General features: G+C 41.0%; 1 protein-coding gene across 20 annotated transcripts in view; it reads left to right on the forward strand.

The window, feature by feature from the left end:
- The window catches only part of TRIP12 (thyroid hormone receptor interactor 12), a 138,801-nt gene that overhangs the window by 109,775 nt on the left and 6,229 nt on the right, over positions 1-22,797 (forward strand). For 15 of the 20 annotated variants that reach the window (XM_049614728.1, XM_049614724.1, XM_049614727.1 and 12 more), the window contains 14 exons: positions 820-961; positions 1,775-1,966; positions 3,480-3,631; positions 5,309-5,481; positions 5,856-5,929; positions 6,011-6,210; positions 6,864-6,991; positions 8,326-8,477; positions 9,360-9,502; positions 10,588-10,744; positions 12,040-12,138; positions 18,511-18,625; positions 18,936-19,090; positions 19,826-19,990. In XM_049614728.1, coding sequence (XP_049470685.1) covers positions 820-961; positions 1,775-1,966; positions 3,480-3,631; positions 5,309-5,481; positions 5,856-5,929; positions 6,011-6,210; positions 6,864-6,991; positions 8,326-8,477; positions 9,360-9,502; positions 10,588-10,744; positions 12,040-12,138; positions 18,511-18,625; positions 18,936-19,090; positions 19,826-19,990 — 2,047 coding nt within the window. The remainder of the gene's footprint in view (positions 1-819; positions 962-1,774; positions 1,967-3,479; positions 3,632-5,308; positions 5,482-5,855; positions 5,930-6,010; positions 6,211-6,863; positions 6,992-8,325; positions 8,478-9,359; positions 9,503-10,587; positions 10,745-12,039; positions 12,139-18,510; positions 18,626-18,935; positions 19,091-19,825; positions 19,991-22,797) is intronic. The other 5 variants (XM_049614730.1, XM_049614731.1, XM_049614736.1 and 2 more) reach the window with 1 other exon arrangement.

Genomic DNA, 22,797 nt, shown 5'->3' on the forward strand with positions numbered 1-22,797 from the left:
ACACGCACACACACTCACCTGCTTCTCTGATCCCCTTCCTCTACCCTTTACATTAGGACTTAAAGATCTTAGAGTAGAGGTCGGTTGGTTGGTCTTAAGAAATTTAGAACTGTATCAGCTAAACTGTTTCACACACCAGTTTGTGGCTATTAACAATTATTTCTTAAAAACCCTCTAGAGTTGTTCTTTTGACTCTGGATGTAGCACGCCAACATGGATTGTTTCCTCTGCAACCAAGAAATTTTTAAAAATCAGATTCCACTGGCAAAGAAACAGGCTCTTTTTGTTTGGTTGATTGGTTGCGTCGGTTATTGTTTTCCTGAATTGCATTTAATAATAATTAAGCACGTGTATTTCTAAAGCCATCAGAATTTGTCATTTAAGCAGCGAGGCTTCAGTTAATTGTACATCTAACAGGTGCATGTTTCTGGTCTATAGTTCTTTACCTCACCTCTCCAAGGAACACAAATAAAGGACAAAGCAAGTGTGTCTGTACCCAGTGAAACAGTCATGTCAAGTTGTTATCAGGCGAATAGTTAGGAAGGAAACTATTAATGTGGTAGAGTTCCAGGGAGTTAGAACTTTTTGTATATGTTTCATGTAATGACCTGAAATATATTTTAAGTACCTGTGCATTTCTCTAGTACACCTTAACCCATTTTCAAAATGACACTTAAATTTGGTTAACATGGAATCTATAAGCATAGGCCCAAGAGGGTTTTTTAAAAATGTAGCAGCAATTTGCCTTTGGGTAGTTACAGTTGAAATCCTTTTTGTACACAGAGACTAAATTTAATATCTTGTTTTTCCTTTGTGCAGAGAAAAAATTAAAGGTTGGATTAAGGAACAAGCGCATAAGTTTGTAGAACGTTACTTCAGTTCTGAGAACATGGATGGAAGCAACCCTGCACTGAATGTCCTCCAGAGACTTTGTGCTGCGACCGAACAACTCAACCTCCAGGTACCGCGTTGGGTGCACCTTGCTGGTCCTTCACAGTCTCTTTTGGCATCTCTTCTGTCTTCCTGTTCCTCCCTTGATGACTCTCTGGCTTTCCCCGGATTTGCTGTCCTAGATCAACTTTTTAGCTAGACGTGTACCTCTAGCACTGACGTTTCTGTAACGAGTCCCTTGACTTTCGTGCTTCATCATTTTATCATTAACGGTACTGGGAAATCTCTTCCTTGACTTTGTTCTCTTCACAACTCGTATTTCTTGACAAAAGAAGAGACTCGAGAAATGTCCCTTGAGTATATCTCCTCAACTCTGGGTATTAGAGTGGATGGGACCCTCCCTAACCTAACTGGGTCTCATAGTAGTTGAAGAGGGAGGTTGAATAAACTGTTTAAATTTCATCTGATTCTTAGCCTTTTTACATTTTTTTGTGCACCCTGAGCGATTTGAGTAGTACATGTTTTGCAAGAAATTGTCCATTTCGTCTAGGTTTTAAATGTATTAATTTAAAGCCACACTTCATATTCTGTTTTAATCTTCTCCTTCTGGTGTTCTCTTTACCCCTCAATTTATATTCTCATCGTTTGTCTTTATTTATTTTGTTTGTTTTACATCGGTTGAGTGTGAGACTTTTCTATGTTAGTAGTGTGGATGCTGGTTAAGATCATATTTTCCAAGGATCTACCAAGAATGCATCACTTCCCCTGCCTTCTTTTTTAAAGGTGTTGAGAATGTATTCTGTTCCTTTGGGGGAAGTGTAAATTGTGCATTTAGTAAGGACTGTTTAAATCAATATAGAAATACTCTTCCCAACTCTTGCAGGTGGATGGTGGAGCTGAGTGCCTTGTAGAAATCCGTAGCATAGTCTCAGAGTCAGACGTTTCATCATTTGAAATCCAGCATAGTGGATTCGTGAAGCAGCTGTTGCTTTACTTGACATCTAAAAGTGAAAAGGATGCTGTGAGCAGAGAGATCAGATTAAAGAGATTCCTTCATGTATTCTTTTCTTCACCAGTAAGTTGTCTATAATGCTTGTGTATGTTATTACGGGAATCTTTGCTCACTAATGTGTGTGTTTTCATCTCCGTGATTTCCATTAGGTGCTGGTCAAGACACTCAGGTAAAGCTTCTAGCTTCTGATACACAGTTGGATTCCTTGGTCTTTTATAGATCACATACACTAGTAAAGCAACAGAATGGTGATTTAATGGTGCGAGTGCCACAGTTTTTATGATCCATGTTATGCTGAGTCTTTGTTTTTCCTGTAAGCCCAGTCGTTAATAGTAGTCTCTCACTTGTGAATGTGTTTATGCTCAATATTTGTTTTTAAACATATTGTAGTGGAAATACAGTAAACATATCATAGACGTAATATAGACGTAACTATAGACGTAAGATAGAGTGGACATTTCCATTTTGCATATGAAATGCAGTATTAACAGTTGTATTCGAGAGTACTTAGTCACCACTTACAATCTGGATTACAAGAGCAGAGGCCACAAAGAGGCTCCCCTACCTTCAGCCTCAGTGGGTAAGAGCAAGAATGTACCTATTCTTGGGCAATATTGACTTAACATCATTCTACTTGTTGACAACTACTTGAGATAAGGCATCCCTGGAGATGTCTCTGGATCTTCTGTGTAGTAGGGCTAAGGATGATTCTGTGTGTTAGTGGAAACTACTTCACTGTGCCTTCCTTTCAGTGTTTGTAGTCATTTTGAGCATTTCTTGTTTTATTTTTTTCAAATTTTAATTTTTTTGTTTAGTTGTTAGTTTTGAGAGAGAGCGTGCGAGGGAGCAGGGGAGGGGCAGAGAGGGGGGAGAAAGAGAAGCTCAAGCAGTCTCCATGCCCAGCATGGACCCCAATGTGGGGCTCCATCTCACCACCCTGGGATCATAACTTGAGCCTAAATGAAGACTTTGCCACTTAACTGACTGAGCCACCCAGGCACCCCGCTTGTATTGTTTTAACTTGAGCTACCTGAAGCAGAGTTGGTATTTGTTAGAGATGCATTAGATGTGTAGCAACACTGGATGTGGTTTTATACTATGCCTAAGATTATGTACAGGTAGGTATGTAATCTCTTACCTGAAACTCCTTGGCGCTGGATGGTTTTCACAAGTTCTTCAATACAGTACATAGATATTACCTGATATCCCCAGTGGATAAATAACACTCCACACACATTAAATGTTTTTGCAGCAAAGCATGTGAATATTCCTACCAAATAAACGTAAAGACTGCAGATAGCCTTGTGTCTGGGTCAGGTTTCACCACCACACAAGTAGTGTTTTCAAGCCCTTTGGACCTAGGAGCTAGGAATAAAGGATTGTGGACCTGCACAAAAAGCGTCTCTATTTTGAAATGATTTATTTGGAAGTAACCATTCCAACCAAGTGTATCAAGAGATAAAAGAGAATAAATGAATGGTTCTCTTCTGTAAAACTGCCTGTTAAATTTCCTTGTTGAGCAGTGTTCCATTTTCAGGAGGCCTTGCTTAACCGATTGGTTTATTTATAACTTCAGCTTCCTGGAGAAGAGCCCATTGGAAGAGTAGAACCAGTGGGTAATGCACCTTTGTTGGCATTAGTTCACAAGATGAACAACTGCCTCAGCCAGATGGAACAGTTTCCAGTCAAAGTACATGACTTCCCCAGTGGGAATGGGACAGGAGGCAGGTAAGAATCATGGCTTGGGTGTGCCCTTGCCATTGGACTTTGTGCTTAATTTTGTTGAGGTAAAGTGGCAAGAGGTCTGGTAATATCTTCATCTGCCCAAAGACCATTTGGTTGTAATGGCTAAAGAAAAATACTTTTTTATATTTAAAATCCACCCCTTGTGTTTTTTTAACGTGGTGTTTTGGAAATCTATAACCCAATGACTGTGTTGGCAACCTGTAATAAGCTTAGTGTTCCATTACTTTCATATAGAATGCTTCTCCGTGAATTTTACAGGCATGGATGATAAAATATTTGCATTCTGTGCAGTATTGTGATTTCCTGTGTGATGTGATTATACCTTTGATGGGTTTTAACAAATAAGTTTATTTTGAAGTTTTCTTGTTTTAATAAAACTTTCTATTTTTTTCTATAATATAGTACTTTTACTGGACTCATGAAGTGCTACAGAAAGAATTCACTGTAAAGGTTCATTATTGTATTTTATGGAATGTTATAAGGTTTCTAGAATGTCATGACTGGAAGCATACAAAATAAGAAATTAGTTTGGTTGTTTTGAGTTTATTTATTTTGAGAGAGAGTGCGAACATGTGTGCGCAGGGTAGGGCCAGAGGGAGACAGAATCTCCAGCAGGCTCCGTGCTACCAGTGCCGGCCCCATACGGGACTCCATCTCAGGAACTGTGAGATCATGACCGGAGCCAAAAAGCAAGAGTCGGATGCTTAAGAACTGAGCTCCCCAGGTGCCCCTGAGATCAGTTTGGTTTAAAAATACACAGTCTGATGTATTTTGAAAACATTTAAATTTGTGATTGAATTGAAACAATATGCATTACTGGATCAGATAGAGGGAGCAGTGTGGGCTAGAGCTTTTTCTGGCTTTGCAAACTAATATAGAAAGTGGTATTCGGTTTTAATCATCCTACTGGAGGATTTTATGAAACAAGGGGGGGCATCTCATCTATGCCTGAGAAAACCATGACGTTTTTCATTTTCACCCAGATTTGTGTAAAGTGTGTATGTTTACATATGTATCCGTTTAATGCAATATTCCTCTCCAGTACCCCAGTTTGCATGCCTTCTGGAATCTTAAAGAGAACTGCATCTTAAGCCTGCCTGTGTCTTGATGTTGTCAGCCCTTTTTCAGAAATGAGCGATTAATTCTCATTTCCAGGGTCAGACTGGTGTAGCTCTTGAACTGCTTCATTCAAAAGAATATAGTGAAGTAAATTGTAAAGGGTAGTTTTTAAAGTAATTTTGTAGCAGAAGCATTTGAAAGCAAAAAAGAGGGCTTTTTCTTTTGTTTTTAAATCCATAGAATTTAGTTACGCAGTGGCAAAATACTGCGGAAGTGAGCACGCACAGTGCTTGCGGAATGTTTATTCTAGAGAAATGGCTAAATCTTGGTGGGGAGGGATTTCTGCCCGCTTGGATTTATGGTAGGACAGAGAATGATGATTTAATGTTCTCATATGCGTGCATACACACCCTCTTTTATTTCTTACTTTAACAACTTTACTAAGTAAGTCAAATTGCTGACTTCACTATTTACGTAACTGGTAAGTAAGTGCTTATTTTGTGCCTTAAAAAATGCGGTTTGTATTATCTTGCTTTTGTGTGAATTATTATGTTGATTTTGAAAATAATAGAATAACTTTTTTTCACAAATTATCTTGAGCTTTTCTCTCAACAGAGGATCACAGGCTTTAAAATTTTTCAACACCCATCAGTTAAAATGCCAGTTACAAAGACATCCAGACTGTGCAAATGTGAAACAGTGGAAGGGTGGGCCTGTCAAGATTGATCCCCTGGCTTTGGTACAAGCTATCGAGAGATACCTTGTGGTCAGAGGTACTTTCCCTATATGTGTGTTTTGTTTCCATACGTACATGTGGGCTGGGAATATTGGGGGACGTATAAATGATTTCCCTTGTATTACTACTTCTGTTCAAACCTAGCTTCAGGAACTCGGCTTCCCATCATTTATTTAATACGGAGTATGTGGAAATGTGGTAAATTTCCTAGGAGCTGACTGCTTACAGTCAGCTGGAATGTAATGTAGTGGGAATGGCATTTTGTATGTGACCGTTTTCTTGAATCCTTCTGTTTCATAGGTCAAGGTGTAGTATACACGTGTTTTTCTAAGAGCATATTAGTTTAACTGGTATGTGTGGGCCCTGGCATGTAAAGTTGCTAGAAATTTAACAGCCTTCTTGCATCCTTAGGGTATGGAAGAGTAAGAGAAGATGATGAAGACAGTGATGATGATGGCTCTGATGAGGAAATAGACGAGTCTCTGGTAAGGTGCTGTTCTCACCATGTTGTAATGGGTGAAGTTCAGGGCCTGTAGCTTCACTGGATTTTCTTTTGCTTCATTTAGGCTGCTCAGTTCTTAAATTCAGGAAATGTGAGACACCGGCTACAGTTTTACATTGGAGAACACTTGCTCCCGTATAACATGACTGTGTATCAGGCAGTCCGACAGTTCAGTATACAGGCTGAAGATGAAAGGGAGTCCACAGACGATGAGAGCAATCCTCTGGGAAGAGCTGGTATTTGGACAAAGACTCATACAATATGGCAAGTAAAATGACTTCGTTCGGTTTTCATCAGCTTTGTTACCGTTTGTGTGTTTTGGGAATTCATATGAATGGCTGGCCTAAGTGAGGGGAGGAGACCCGAATCCTACGTTTTATTATCAAAAGCCACTTCAAATACTTCGCATGAATGCCTACACGCATGCACGTACGTATGTGTGTGCTTACCTTCGTTATGTCTACTAGAAAACGTGTTTGTTCAAGGGCAGTAATCCTAGCTTACATCACCTTTTTAGATTCAATTTCAGATCTTTAAATAAGACAGAAACATCTCCATAAGATGAAGTTCCTTTGGGTGATGAGCAGCTTGGCATCTTTAAGCCCTTAGAGGCACTTGGATGCAGCTTCCCACATTGTGAATGAATGTCTGCTACTTACATTTAATTAAAGAGATCTGTTCTCCCCTGGACCACCCCCGGAGTTCCTCAGGTGGCCCCTCCTGGGAATGTGGTCTATTTGTGGTCTCTTTTTGGAAGCGGTGCCGTTGGTAATTCTCCAGACCCAGAAGTCAAGAGAAACTGGATAGGTCTTAGAGTTGTAGAAACTCCAGTGTCTGTGGGTCACCCTTTGGCCCCTGTAGAACAGTTTTTATTCTTAAGATCTACATTTAGTTTACATACTCTCCAATCGATTTAGGTACAAACCCGTGCGAGAGGATGAAGAAAGTAATAAAGATTGTGTTGGTGGTAAAAGAGGAAGAGCCCAAACAGCTCCAACAAAAACATCCCCCAGAAATGCAAAAAAGCATGATGAGTTATGGCACGGTAAGTTCGTGCAAGGGACGGGAAAACCCATCGCCATGGGGCAGTAGACTTCTTGTCCTGATTTATACCTAGCAGTCAAATCTTTATAATTTAGAAAATACAAAATTACCACAAATGGAAAATTAAGTATCTGCAAAATTAAATTTGGAAAGAAAATTGGAAAAGACTCAGATACTCTTTCCATGAAAAATTTGTTTTCATGAAGGCTAAAACACATTTCATTAGTAGAGCACATTTACTGAAGAAGAGACTGATCGTGGTCAGGCAGGCCCTTCATTTTCGTCATTTATTGTACTCTAACAGTTCTAGAAGAAATGAAAAGTTTTGCCAGGTAATACGATGACTACTGAATGGAGTAGCATCTCCCAGTCTGAGCTCTTTTCCTTTGTAGTATTTTTTCCAGTCTACATGTGCTCGTTCACCCCCCCCCCTCCACGTTTTTTCTGTGGTAGTGGCAGTGCCTCGGGGCATTGGCTGCAGGGTCATTGCACAGAGACCATCCCTATCAGGGATTTCCAAACTAAATGGTGTCAATTGCTGAAAATTTTTCTGGTCCTCAGAAATAAGGACATTGTAACAAATATTTTTGGGGTTTGTTGTTGCTGTGGTTCCCCCCCCCCCCCCCCCCATCCTCCCCCACAACTAAGTTCTTTTTTAAAGGGTTTATATTTTGAAATTTTTATTTCTATGTTTTTGGTGTTAGAAATTGCCCTTTGTTTTCTGTAGTGATAATGTTGTGATTTTGATTCCTGTGCATGGTAACAAAGTCAATGGCAACAGTCCACACCCCCACAACCCCCTTCCCCACCATGCTGCTACTAAGTGAAATCTAAGAAGAAAAGCATCCTAGATCCCCTCAGAAATCATCACAGTCTTTTCTATCCTAAGCCTTGAATTAAATAACCAAATCTCTTACAGATTTACAATTAGGAGTGTTTGTCTATTTTACATGGCCATTATAAGCTGGATATAAAAATTAAAAATCCAAGAAATTTATATCTGTGAATTTAAATTTACACATTTTGTCCTTTTGTCTTTATTCTTTCCCAACTATTTTATTATTAGCTGTTGTTTCTGTTGAAAGAGGAAATGCGTATGAGTCAGTCAGTGTTTATGTTGATATGGGAGGCAAGTGAAATTCTTATAAGCCTGGATGATTTTGGTATAAGATAAAAGGGAAAAAATGTTCAAGCTATCAATACCCTAATAAGATACCAAACATTACATCTTCACAGCTTGTGCTTACTATTTTAGGTGTGATAAGGGGACACCAGTGCCACTGGCATAGCCTTTGTAACCTTGATCAAACTTAACTTTGATCTTTTGCCCTCTAGATGGAGTGTGCCCATCGGTATCAAATCCTTTAGAAGTTTACCTCATATCCACGCCACCTGAAAATATAACTTTTGAAGACCCGTCGTTAGATGTGATTCTTCTTTTAAGAGTTCTACATGCCATCAGTCGATACTGGTATTACTTGTATGATGTGAGTAATGTGGCCCGCTGATGTTGGTTCCCGTGGTGTGGTGTTCACGGCACACTACCCATAGTTTGCTGTCTAGTAGTTGATGAATTTCTGTTGTACTAGAAACAGAAATAATGATTCGGTTAAATGCAGGGATCATAGCCCAGTGAAATACAATTTATTCACAGTGGGAGCTTCTCCCCCACTTTTTTTTTTTTTTTTTAATGTTTATTTACTCTTTTTGAGAGAGTACAAGCTGGGACAGATCAGGGACGGGAAGGACAGAGGAGCCTGACAGCAGTGAGTCCGATGGGGGGCTCAAAGTCACGAACTGTGAGATCATGACCCGAGCTGAAGTCAGACGCTCAACCAACTTAAGCCACCTAGGCGCCCCTCCCCACTTTTCGTTGCTGGCCTATAATTTTGGATTAATGTTTTCCTAGCTGTAACTTTATTAAGGTAGGCTGCAACAAGAAATATGAATGTGAATTTACATAGTTAAAATTCTTTCTCCATCAAACAAAAGTTCCATTTGCCTAAGTTAAAATACATATTAAGTAAAAAATGAAGTGAAAGTGAAGTACTACCTTTGATATTTATACAATACAAAGCAGAATGAAGGAATTGGCCTCGCATGAGCGTTAGCTGCCGCATCAGTGACTGGGACAGTACTGGTGCCCTGTAGCAGTTCGGCCATTCCGCTGGGCATTGTAGAAGTTGTCGTTTAGATTGGGACACTCCTGTGGGAAGCTGTGTATTGTATGTTGGGAACCGGCTGGAATCCAGGCACTCTGGGTACATATTTGGAGGTGAAGAAAGAGTTAGTGGGTATAATCCTAATGTTTTCCTGCATGCAGACCTTTTTGTTTTTGGGTTTGTTTGTTTGTTTTTAACATTTTACAGAATGCAATGTGCAAGGAGATTATTCCAACTAGTGAATTTATTAACAGTAAGTTGACAGCAAAAGCAAACAGGCAGCTTCAAGATCCTCTAGTGATCATGACCGGAAACATCCCAACATGGCTGACTGAACTGGGAAAAACCTGGTAAGACGATCATTTCTGAAACGGCGACTTTGGGAGTGTTATCGTTGTGTTGGTCTTTACACATTTTGTCACAGAAGCATAGTCTTTGATGAACCTGTTTAAATGTGTTTAAGTGACGTTATCATATCTGATGACAGCTTGCTTGAATATTCAGTGTGGCTCTAGCATCCAGAGGAGGCTAGCTGGGGCTCGTACGAGATCTTTGTGGCAGTGTGTATCTATGTGTGTGAAATAGGAAAGTACACAAGGATCTTTAAGGAGAGTAAAATCCCCTGTCATCACAAAATGCGGACTCCAAAGGTATAGTCAGTTGATTTTTCTGTGCCTGTTTGGGCCCAGACTTACATTCTCAGAGACCATAGAACTGCACTGATCGGTATGATAGTCGGTAGCCACACACAGTTGTTTACATTTAGATCAATTAAAATTAAGTAAATTAGAAATTAGTTTTTAGTCACACATAGCCACATCTTTAGGTGCCTACCTGTATTGGACAGAACAGATGTTGAATATCGGGGTCTTCAAAGGAAGTGCTTTTAGCCGCTCCGTGTCAAGAACTACCAAAATCCTCCATCATCAAGCAATAGAATCTGTGTTACCGTAGGGTTCGTTCTTTGGCAATCAGCATGGCCGTTTGGCATGCTTGAGTGACTTAGAAATGCCAAAGCTGGGAGGAAAATCGTGAACTAGTAAAGCCATTGTCTGTTATTTGTGTATATGTGGTATGGGGATGGGATGGCAGTGAAACGTGACCAGGCTTAAAACTATATTTGAAATTTAAAATTTCTCTAGTCGTGTTATGCATCCTGAAGGTCTTTGGGTAGATCAAAGATAATCTTGAATAGACCTGATTTGAATAGTTGGATTTCAGATTTCACAGCAAAAAACTACTTAATACATTATTACTTGATCGCTTAGACATTTCATGAAAGAATTATGAAAATTGTTCAAAATTAGTTTGCCTAGACCATTTTTGGTTATGTTTACAATTATTATTCTGTATCGTATTAAAACTTGTTTCTAATACAAGGGTTTGTATGGTTTCTGATTCTAATTCAGATCATCTATATCGCATCTTTTTACAGCCCATTTTTCTTCCCTTTTGATACCCGGCAAATGCTTTTTTACGTGACTGCGTTTGATCGGGACCGAGCGATGCAGAGATTACTTGACACCAACCCAGAAATCAACCAGTCTGATTCTCAAGATAGCAGAGTTGCACCTAGATTGGATAGAAAAAAAGTAAGTTTCTCCCCCCAGATATTCAAAGATAAACCAAACCGGCCTTTGGAAAGTAATGGGGAAACTAGAAATGGGGTGCACCTGAACGTGCCTGTTGGCACAGGGCCGTCGCTCAGCCACAGCCATCTCTTGGCTTGTCTGATTTCTCACCTGGATGTTTTACTCTCAAGCTCTTGGAACTGGGCTCTTTGTGGTTCTTCTTCACCCGGCAGTTAAGAGTCCCTTCTTCCTGTTTCTGAAATAATTTCTGCAATTCTTTTTCCTCTCTTGTGCCAACAAAGAATCTCGTCTTCTCTTACTGAGGATTCTTTTCCTTTTTAAATTACGAACTCAAACTGTAGCCTCCCTTTTATAATTGATGCTTTATGCAGTAGGTAGAATTAATCAGATCCACTTTCTTCCCTTCACAAATCACTCTGATCAGAAATGACTGAAACAGGATTCATGGTGTAATTCCCGGCTCAAGCCCAGTCAGCCCCTGTGCCGTTGATCTCATTTTCCTGGGCTTCTCATCTTGGCTGCACATTCGTAGATCTGACCACACTGCTCTGAGCCATTCCTGCAGAGACCCCATCCAACATTGCTGACCCTGCACTGCCTTTTTATCTTCCTCTTTTGTGCTGAAGATTCTTACTCAGGTCTGTCCTTCCAAAACCTTTCACTCCAAGACTCATGAGAGCCATTAGTAATGAACATTAGAAGAGGAGTTAGAAGGAATGAGAAGCAGAAACAAAAAAGTACTTTTTTTTTTTTTTAAGCTTTGCTATTTCTATTTTTACTTGTGTCATTAGGATTGAGTAAACAGTGGTGTTGATGGGATTTGGAAATCTATCAGGACCTCTCTTGTCCTCCTGAATCTCCTGAGTAGATGTTTGTAGTTTCTGCAGGTCGGAACCAGGAAGTTTCCGCTCACCTGTGTCACCAGCCACCCCCATACCTATTTCTCCATTACGTCAATGTACGTGTGCCTGGGGGGTGGTTCATGCAGCTGCAGCCCTGACTTGCACTGGTCTTGGGCAAGGTCACAGAGATCCTTTCTTCTCCACCTTGAATTTTCTGAACCTGTCGTGGGCTCAAGAGGACACTTCCCATGTAGCCTCGCTGTCTGTGTTTGTAGCCGTGTGGCCACTCTCTTACCCCTTTCTGAGGCGTGCTTTAAAGAAACAGTTAAAACAACCGAATTGATTTTTTTTTTTTTGCACTTCGATAAATGCTACCTGTTTATTATAGTGTAATATGAGTCTAGTTTCTTCACCCTTGTTCTTTCTTTCTTTCTTTTTTTTTTTTTTTTTTAGCGTACTTTGAACCGGGAGGGGCGGCTGAAACAAGCCGGGTCTGTGATGCGGGCTGGGGCGGGCTCGCGGCCCAGGTTAGAAATCCAGTATGAGAATGAGGTGAGCTTATGAGTGTTGACGCTTTTCAGCTTCGTTTGTGCTTTCGTAAGAGTTTGTTGGTCCTCTGAAATTCTAAAAGACGGTTGGGAAATTTATCTGGAAACTGGAGATGTGCTCTGCTGGTGATCTAAGCTCTCCATTTTCCAAAGTTCAGTTGTATATTAAGAGAGTTTTTTTTCTTGCCTAAGAACAGATGTTTGTGCAGTTGTTAGGTTGATAAAGTGGAAGAGTGTTTTAAGCCATATCTTTCAGAATGTTTGAACTGCCTTTTTAAAAATTTACGTTTACCAAAATAGATAACCTATGTAATAAATGCACACTTTTAACACATCCAGTTCTAATTGTACAAATTCTCGTGGCCAAATGTACACACCCCACCCCCACCCCCACCCCCACCCCCGGGCAACCATTGATTGGTCTGTTTTCTGTCCCATAGTTTTGTCTTTTTCGCAGTGCAGTAGGCAGTGGACACCTGTGGTGTGTAGCCATTTGTGTCATTCTTCTAGCACTTAGTGCGTAGTGCTTTTCAGATTCATCCTGTTGTTCCATATATCAGTTTGTTTCCTTTTATCACTAGTATGAGTCTATGGTAGGGATATCTCACAAAATGTTCAATCACTAGGGGATGCACATTTTAGTTTCCAGTTTTGTTTTGTTTTGTTTTTTTAGTTTCTTAGAGCGTGCGAGTGTGCACGGGTGGGGCAGGGGCAGAGAGAGAGGAAGAGAGAGCATCCCAATCGGGCTCCGTGCCGTCCACGCAGAGCCTGACGCAGGGCTCGAACTCACAAACCGTGAGATCATGACCTGAGCCGAAATCAAGAGTCAGGCACTCAACCAACTAAGCCACCCAGGCACCCCTAGTTTCTGGTTTTTGATACTTCTGAATAATGCTGCTATGAACATTTGTGTACAAGTCTTTGTAGACCTAGGTTTTTTTTTTTTTTTTTCTTGTGGGTAAATAGTTCAGGGATGAATTGATAAGTTATTTAGTAGGACATGTTTTTACTTGATGAGAAACACCAAACTGTTTTCCAAAGTAGCTTTGCCATTTTCCATTCCCACCAGCGATGGAGTGTGTAAATTTCAATTGCTTCACATACTCACCAGCCCTTGGGTACTGTCTTTTTAATTTGGGGTATTTTGGTGGGTTTGTAGTGATGTCTTAATGTGTTGTATTTGCACTTTTCTGAGGATTAATGATATTTTCATTCGCCACTCATGCATGTTCTCTGGAGAAGTGTCCCAAGCATTCTGTCCACTTTTTCATCATTGGGTTTTATGATTAAGTTGTTGAGTTTTTCATTACTCTGGACACAAGTTCTTCATGAGATAGGTGTTTTAGAGATATTTTCCAGTTTGTACTTCATCTTTCAGTTTCCCCGTGAAAGGTCTTTGGAAGAGCAGAAGATTTTAATTGTGATAAAATCCAAGTCATCGATTCTTTTTTTCTAGTTTGTGCTTTTATATATCCCAGGAAATTTTTCCCTGACCCTCACATTTCGACCTTGTTAAACTTAATTATTCTAATAACTTAAAATTTTTTTTTAATATTTATTTTATTTTTGAGAGAGAGAGCGCGTGCACACGAGCATGAGTGGGGGAGGAGCAGAGAGAGAAAGAGAGACACACACACACACAGAATCCAAAGCAGGCTCCAGGCTTTCAGTATAGAGCCCAGCATGGCGCTCAAACTCAGGAACCACAAGATCGTGACCTGAGCTGAAGTCAGCACTTAACCGACTGAGCCACCCAAGCACCCCAGTTGTAATAACTTTGTGATACATCACTTAGGATTCCAGGGCTTGGGAAACTTTTCTATAAAGGGCCAGATTCAGGTGGTGTGGGCCCTGCAGCCTCCCATCACCGCTACTCAGTTTCGCCTTTGCACAAGCGTGAACGTGGCCATAGACAGTACGTATATAAATGTGCCTGGCCGTGTTCCAATAAAATTTTGTCAGTGAAGTTTATAGTTCATACAATTTTCACATGTTGTGAAATATTCAAGATTTTTCTATCAACCGTTGAAATTGTAAAAACCATTCTTAGATTGCAGATTGTACAAAACAGGAAGTGGGCCAGAGGTGCAGTTTACTGATCTGTGTTGTTAGACAGTTGTGTTGGCTGTGAAAGAAGATGGTTTTACTTCCTTTCTAATCTTTGTCATTTATTTCTTTTGAGATGCTTTTAAACAGCCAGGACAGTACACCAAATACTTATTTTCTGTCTCTTTTTACTATGAAATACGGAGTTTCTTGGGGATACTTTCCTCCCTCTTTCCCCTGAATATTTTTAAGACAAAACTTCAGAATTTTCAGACTTCTGAAACTCTTAGAGACGTAAAATATCCAAACCTTCTATTACACCAATTATTTCTAATAGCCAGTCTCTCTGCCTCTCGGTTTTCTTATCTATAAAATGTGGGTTATAGCACAGTCTCTAATAGTCTACAGTATGACCTGTAGTATGCAAGTAATTTTAAGTATGACTTTGAATTTTCACTCATTTTCTTAAGCATTTTCATCTTCTCCTTAAGGCTTTTGAAAAGATAACTTGAGAGTCTTCGGTCATCAAAATTAAAACTCTAAGTACTTCTGTACTGGGAAGTATACGGCGCCCTAGTGATACAGGTTATAGCAGAGGTCAAAGGATTACAGAGGTCAAAGGATATTACAGTGTAGTTGGGAAGTCCTAGGACAAAGGTATATGGCTGATGAGTGATATAGGTGTCAAGAGAACGAGGCTTTCACACAAGTACAACTGTCCTGGGAGCCATGAGGACCAGTAGGCCATAGAGTTAGACCTTCATGGAAGAGAGTGGGAGCATTAAGGGACCAAAAAATACTGTGGCTTGAGCAAAGGATTGGGCTTGGTGGTGTGGTAAGCAGCAGAAGTGAGTACCGACTCCAGAAGTGATGGGGTGAGGGAACACTGGGGCAAGGCCTTGCATGCTGGGATAAGAAATTGGGATCGAGTTTTGATTCCAAGGTGATTGGGCCACTTGCTCAGAGGATACAGGATTTAGATGTTTACGTGCCCACGTTTCTTCTTCATAAAACTGCAAGACCTCTGCTCCAGCTCTGACTTCTTTTACCGAATTTATTTTCACATGCTTTCTAGTTTTTTACTCCACCATACTGTTTTCTTGCCAGGAATGTCTTTCCTTTCCTCTCTCATCCTTTGTGCCTCTCTTCAGATTGCATCTTACATGGAACCTAAACAAGTTCAGAGTAGCATCACATTGATCTGAGGATCATCAAGAATGAATTACTGATGCAGAAATCATGAGCTTATAATCTTCATGGATGGTCCTACCTACTGACGCTGGAAAAGATTCCAGGAGCTGACTTCAGTGGGGAACAGGGGTTGGGAGGAGTACTGTCTTTTTAGATACAAAGGGTGTCAGGTCATAAATCCTGTTCAGCTATACAAGTCTGCAGGTGACCTTTCGGAAGACTTCAGAGTAGCTCCAGAAGAATCCTAATTCACAGTGTCAAATCAAAATGGGCCCTAGCTTGAACAAGGATGCTTGGTGAGCCAGGGAAGAACCAAACCCGTCTCTGGGCTCAGAGAGTCTTCAAGCCTCAGGATTCGCTGGGGCTACAAATGACCAGCCTCTGGGGCGGTGAAGCGTTAGGAACATGGACTGTGGAGCCTGGTGCCAGCACTGACTGACCGTGACGTTGGGCACGTTACGTAAACTCCGTGGTGATGCCTCAACAAGTGTGTAAGAAATGGACCTTTTTCATCATGTTAGAACGACTAAATGAGCTAAGGTGTGAAAAACACTCAGAACAGAACAGTGGCACATGGTAATTGCTGGTACATAAGGGTTAGCTTTTGAAAGAAAAAGACTCGCAGCGCTTCGAGTAAGACAAGTTGTCAGAACTTGGTCTTCTCTGTTTTTATTTCTAAAGCTTTATGCTCTTCTTTCCTTTAAAGACAAATGAAGCAAAAGCAAACTCCCTACCTTTTTACTGGAGTGGCTGAGTAGAACAAAGATGCCTGGAAAGATCAGGTTGCGAACAGCAGCCCTGTTGGCCAGCGCAGGGCTTGGGAAGAATTGCCAGAGCGTCTTTTTCTTTCTTTCTTTTTTAATGTTTTTATTTATTTTTGAGAGAGAGAGACAGAGCACGAGTGGGGTAGGAGCAGAAAGAGATGGAGACACAGAATCCGAAGCAGGCTCCAGGCTCTGGGCTGTCAGCACAGAGCCGGATGTGGGGCTCGAACTCACAAAGAGCGAGATCATGACCTGAGCCAAAGTCCAAGGCCCAACCAACTGAGCCCCCCGGGCGCCCCATGCCAGAGCAGCTTCGACCTGTTCCTTCCACCCTCACAGAGATTTGCTGTGGTGACGGGTTTATAGTGATACCCAGGGCATTTAATATTTTAAGTCTGTTTTGCCTTTAGAAAGAACAGTATTATTTGGATGAAGGAATTTGATCTGATTTGTGATTTCTCTTTCGCCTAGGATAATTAAGCTAAAGGGAGAAAAAGTTAAGCAGCTCTAAACTGCCCTCTGGTGGATATCAGATGTTACTGCAGTTTTTTCTTTTCTCTGCTTCTCTTTTTTCCCCTTCTTCCTCACCTCCACTACCCAGTATTCAGTGAAGAACAAAACATACAAAATTCCTACCATCTCAGAACTTTGTTCAGTTTGGGAAGGCCAGTACGCACTTCCTTACTACATATTATTATGTAATAATTATTATTATGTTAATAATAATATTATTAACATGTATATGTTAGGCCGCGTGATGAAGAAAAATCTAAATGAGATGGATCACGATGGGGAAGGGAGAGGGTGGCCCAAGAGGACCTTTGAGCACAGGTGAGCCATTACCATTTAGGGAAGGGTATGTCTAGCAAAAGAACTGAGAAGCAAAAGCCCTGACACGGAGACCTGGCCTGTCGCAGAATGACTGGCTGGAGGTCGGAGTCCAGCTGTAGGAGGGGTCACGGAGGACCTGCGTGGAAGAACTCGAGCTTTTGCTTTTGCGAGAGACGGAGGCCTCTGTCAGCGCTGTGAGCCTAGAACAGGAGACGCCAAGCTGGCCGGTGCAGAGACCCTAGAGGAGGGCTGGCAGTAGCCCAGATGAGGGGCGATGGCGGTGACCGGTTTAGAATATATTGTGAGGGTGGGGCTTACAGTGTTCAACGATGGGTTGGAATGTGGCGAGTGAAGAAGAGAAGAGCCAAGGTTTTTTGGAGTCTGGGGTGAACGCAGATGCCATTTACTGCCGTAGAGGAAAACTAACGAAGGGATGGAAGTGGATCCCCTAGGTGCCACCGCATCCAGCCTGGTAGATCACTGTTGGCAAAGTTAGAGTCAAACATTTGGTGGATTGCATCTTATCGCTTGAACTAGTATAGGCACTTTTTAAAAGTAACTATGGTAATAAAATAAGGCCAATTATTTACAATGATCTATAAGGGAACTCTCGTTTTTTTCACCAGGACTGTGGATGCAGCATATAAACTCTGATACTAACTTGTCATTAGCCGAATATCTAATTTATGGTCTGAGCTGGCAGGACCTTGAAACGTGAAGGAATAACGAGACTGTGAACATGGACACAGGATATGTCTCACAGAGGAGGGGTTTCCATTCGAGGCTGTGCAGTCACCTTGGAGCTGGGCCAGGCTCTAAATCAGACCTGTCAGTTGAGAGTCTTCAGGACATGCTCCCCATCCCGTGCACATACTGATAAAGCTCTCCGGAGTTGCTAGTGCACCGTGAGGCTCCGAAGCTGAGTTAGCCGTGTGGGTGCTGGCGTGGGTTCTGGCCTTCCCTTATTCTTGTTTTATTCAACGAACCTCTGTTAAATGACTGGTGTGTGCCCAGGCACCACTGAAGGTACAAAGGTGAATTAGAGTTGTCCTCGAGTGAGAAATGTGAGCCCGTAACAAAATTGCGGTGCTATGATGTGATAAGCACTTAAGTAGCTGAACTAGAAGTCCTAAAAAAAGGGGTGGGGGGGTAGAGTAACTGGGCAGAAAAGGAGGCTTCTCCTGAGGAGATGACATTTGAACTGGTTTCAGGCTAACAGCTCACCCACGAGAGCTCCGGAAAGAGATTCGTACTCAGACAAAGCCATCTTATTCCCCGGGGACAGGACAGCTGCAGTGGCGCTGTTACCGGTGTAGGAGCCGGACCCTTGCAGTGACAGTGTTAGGTCCTGGGGAGAAAGAGGAAATACAGGGCTGCTGGTTCTTGTTCTGGCCGACCAAGACGGAAGGAAGACAGGATGGTCTGGGCAATAACACGTCCAAAAAATGGTTGCTGTTAGCGTCTGCGTTGCAGAAAGGTTGGCTGGTCTAAAAGGCAGCGTCAGATCTGAAGTTTGAAATCGTTCTATTTTTGTTCTCCTGTAGGTTGGTACCGGTCTTGGGCCTACACTGGAGTTTTATGCACTTGTATCTCAGGAACTACAGAGAGCCGACTTGGGTCTCTGGAGAGGTGAAGAAGTGACTCTCAGCAATCCAAAAGGTACCATCAATTTGTGAGTCTCTGTGGGTTTTCCACATCAGGTAAAAGGGCCATTACAGTTCATTAAATATATTTAGCTTCTAGTAAACTCACATGCTCTCCGACCTCAATCCCTTTTACCTTTTAGCCTTTGTTTTCTCTGTTATCAAATAAGAGAGCCTTCCGGCTCTAGAGGTCTTCATTCTGTGATCTGCCTTCTGATTTTGAGAATACTGAATTTCTTAAGTGTTAGTAGTTAACCAGGTTTTGTCTTGTTTTGTTTTGTTCTGGGAAATCGCATCTAAAGTTTCGTGACTTGCTCATTTTATAGGAAGCCAAGAAGGGACCAAGTACATTCAAAACCTCCAGGGCCTGTTTGCGCTTCCCTTTGGTAGGACGGCTAAGCCCGCTCATATCGCAAAGGTTAAGATGAAGTTTCGCTTCTTAGGCAAATTAATGGCCAAGGCGATCATGGATTTCAGATTGGTAAGTTTAGGATTATTCGCTTGTTGACGGTTTTGCTTTGTACCTGTACTATGAGAGTATCTTAATCCCCTGCACTTAATGCTGTATTTTATTTTTTATTTTTATTTTTGAATTTTTTTAATGTTTTTATTTATTTGGAGTGAGAGAAAGAGTGTATGCATGCATGCGAGCAGGGGCGGGGGGCAGAGAGAGAAGGAGAGAGAAGAGCCCAGTGCAGGACTCGAACTCAACAACCATGAGATCATGACCTGAGCTGAAATCAAGAGTCAGATGCTTTAGCCAACTGAGCCTCCCAGGTGCCCTGAGTTATTTTAGAAGTTACATTTTTTCACTTTTAATTAGTTGGTCCTTCCTTTTAACTTCTTTTTCTTCCAAATGTGCAGTAATACAGACTTCAGTGGAATTTAGTTTACACCACCCCAAATAGAGTAAAATTCCTATAAACATCTCTTAGTTTGAGGCTCTTATGGAGAATATATATGTCCATCACCTTTTTAGCGTCAGTTTTTTTAAATAGGATTCTTCAGTGTACTAAGTTTTTCACAATATCAGGGCCCCAAATTGGGTTTAAATGGGAACAGTTGTGTGTAATGAGAGAAACCATTCCAAAATGTGGGGGTTTTGGGGGAGTACTACTCAACCTTTATAAATGATCTCTTAAAGTGTCAGTTATAAAATTGAGGCAATTCTAGAAGCTTAGCATGACTGTTTTGTTTTGTGTATATTCCCTTTCAGGTGGACCTTCCCCTTGGCTTACCCTTTTATAAGTGGATGCTACGGCAAGAAACTTCACTGACATCGCATGATTTGTTTGACATTGACCCGGTTGTAGCCAGATCCGTGTATCACCTAGAAGACATTGTCAGACAGAAGAAAAGACTTGAACAAGATAAATCCCAGGTGAGCCTAGAAGATAAGAAAGCGGTCAAGTGGATCACTTTCTTACCGTTGCGAGATGAGGTCTTTGTTACGTGCTTTATATTTGATCCAGTTATTATTTTATATTAATGTCGTATTTTAGAAGAGTTCTAATTTTTTTATTAGAATAACTGAAAAGACTTCACAGTGGGTAAGATGACCTATAATAACAGCAGGTGATAAATAAACAGCTTGATTAACAAATAGGATACAGTCCTGACTTGAAGCCATAGGGCTCTTGTTTATTAAATTTAGATGGGCATTATGTACCTGGACAGGTAGTGTTATCATACTGAATTATCTTTTTTTCTTTTTTTCTTTTAGTTTTTATTTATTTGTTTTGAGAGCGAGCGAATGCAAGTGGGGTGGGGGAGCATAGAGTGAGGGGGAGAGAGAGAATCCCAAGCAGGCTCTGTACGCTCAGCGCACAGAGCCTGATAATGTGGCTCTAGATCTCACGAAACTGGTAACGTGATCTGAGCTGAAATCGAGAGTCAACTGACTGAGCCACCCAGGCCCCCCTGAATTCTTTTAGTAAGTATTTGAATCAATCAAAACTATGCTTAGGATAGATTGTTTTTCTGGAAAGAAGAACAGTCCACCTGTTTTTAGAAAGATCTCAGGAAAATAGTTTTAAAGGTCATGGTAGGTGTTCTCTATTTCTCAGGAACACCTGTTGAGGTTTCGCTACTAGAAGGTGTAATTTTTCATTTTATATCATGAATGTGTATTCTTTATATATTGATAACAGATTAAAGATTATTTACCCAGTCTGAGATTACTAGCAGTTCTGCGTCAGACATTAGAAGAAGACAAAAAAGTGGCACGGACTCAAATAGCTATGTCTGGGCATGTAACATGGCCCGATTTTAAAGCAGCTCCCATTTTATAAATTATGTAAAGTAAGAATAGGGGAGATTCTGTAGGGAAGTGTCACATCTCCTGATAAGCTGGAGAAGGGCTTACTGTGGACAGATGGGTTTTAGAATGCCTTGTTATCAGAGAAGAAAATGATTTGTAAGGGAAATAATTTGATCTCCCTTATTAATTGGTGACTTGATGAAAAATGTTTTATGAAGAGAAATTGGCATTTAAAAGAGGCCGTGTAAGATTTGTTGTCTTAAGATTTTCTAGAATCCGTTAGATTTACGCTTACCAACTTGATAAATTTTAATAACTAATACGGTCATCTTTAGGATTATCTCTTAGGTAAATAATGAGGGGAAAATGAAGGAAGGAAAGAAAGTAAAACTCATGGCACTGTTCCAAGTGCCTTATGTCTATTAATTCATTTCATCCACAACACCCCTGGGAGATTTAGGTCTTTCTGATATTCCTGCCTTACACACAGGAAACCCAGGGCAGACCAGCTGAGTAACCTGCCAAGGTCACATACCTAGGAGTGGGGGCAGGGCTGAGAGTTCACACCCGGGCTGTTTGCTCTGGAACTTTCACTGTTACACATTTTGCAATATGCCACCCGGTTTTCTTCCTCATATCTTTTGAGATTTGTTCTTCTGATCTTTGTTTTTGATGTTGCCACTTTAAAAGTATAAAATGCACAGTACAGAAACCAGATTCCAGAAACCGATGTACCATGTTAACCGACTTTCATCCAGCACGTGAGGAATGGCGAGGGTTCCAAACCCTCCCCTCATCGTTTATAAAGTACACGGATGGAGCAAACTCGGTAGTTTAAATTCTCAAAAGATACATGGGAAATGGGCTAAAGCTTATTAGCCTTCGATTTAATGTAAGATCTGAAAAAACGAATAGTGAATTTCTTTTAAGCATCTCGAGGACACTGTATATTCTAGATTCCTCTCAATGATAGCGATTTTTTTTTTATTTTGAGAGAGAGTGAGAGTGAGCAGGGAAGAGGCAGAGAGGGAGAGAGAGAGTCCTGAGCAGGCTCCGCGCTGTCCAAGCAGAGCCCAACGTGGGGCACGAACTGTGAGATCATGACCTGAGCTGAGGTGAAGAGTCGGCTGCTTCACCGACTGAGTCACCCAGGTGTCTCAATGATGGCAGTGAAAGGTCTTCATTCAGGTGCCCTCAAATGTGCACCTGAGGCTGAGTGAAAGACGTAAACACAGGCTTTTACAGGCGAGGACAGACGGCCATAGTCCCCAGGCACATTATACCTGTCTTCGTGCTGTTACCCCTCCTGCGTTCTGAATCATGTGGAATCCTAGGCAGCTTTTATTTCCCTTTTTAAAAATGACTAATTTTAAAAATGCCTGGGTGGCTTCATCAGTGTGCACACACTCTCTCTCAAAATAAATAAACAAATATATATATTTTTTAATTAAAGAATGACTAAGTTTAAATGAGAACTTCTAAAAATGACTGTAAGTCAGAACTTCCTAGCCTTTTTTAGTTTAAATGACTAATTTCTTGTACCTAGACTCTTTGGCTGCTAGGAATTTCATACGTATGGGTATCCCCAGTTTGGAAAGTCACTTGGCCCCTTCCTCCTATACTGAACACCTTTATTTTCAGATAGTATTTGCAGTTCTGCATGTTGGTCTTTGATTTCTAATCTAAAGAAATTTTACGTAAGCCTTTCGTATTCTTAAGCATTTAAGAAGGTGAATAATACAAATTGCTTTTTAATATTTGTCTTTAGAGTAGGACTTGAGGGCTTTGTTGGAACTTTTCTTCATTGTGGATACAGATCTGTTCCTCTAGTCCTGAAGTGATTGAATGAGGAATCCCCAGGGTATTCCTTAGACTTGAGCTTTGCAGCAGGAAGAATGTTAATTATAACCATTAGTAGATAGTACATT

Source organism: Panthera uncia (assembly GCF_023721935.1).
Source record: "Panthera uncia isolate 11264 chromosome C1 unlocalized genomic scaffold, Puncia_PCG_1.0 HiC_scaffold_3, whole genome shotgun sequence".
Classification (NCBI taxonomy): domain Eukaryota; kingdom Metazoa; phylum Chordata; class Mammalia; order Carnivora; family Felidae; genus Panthera; species Panthera uncia.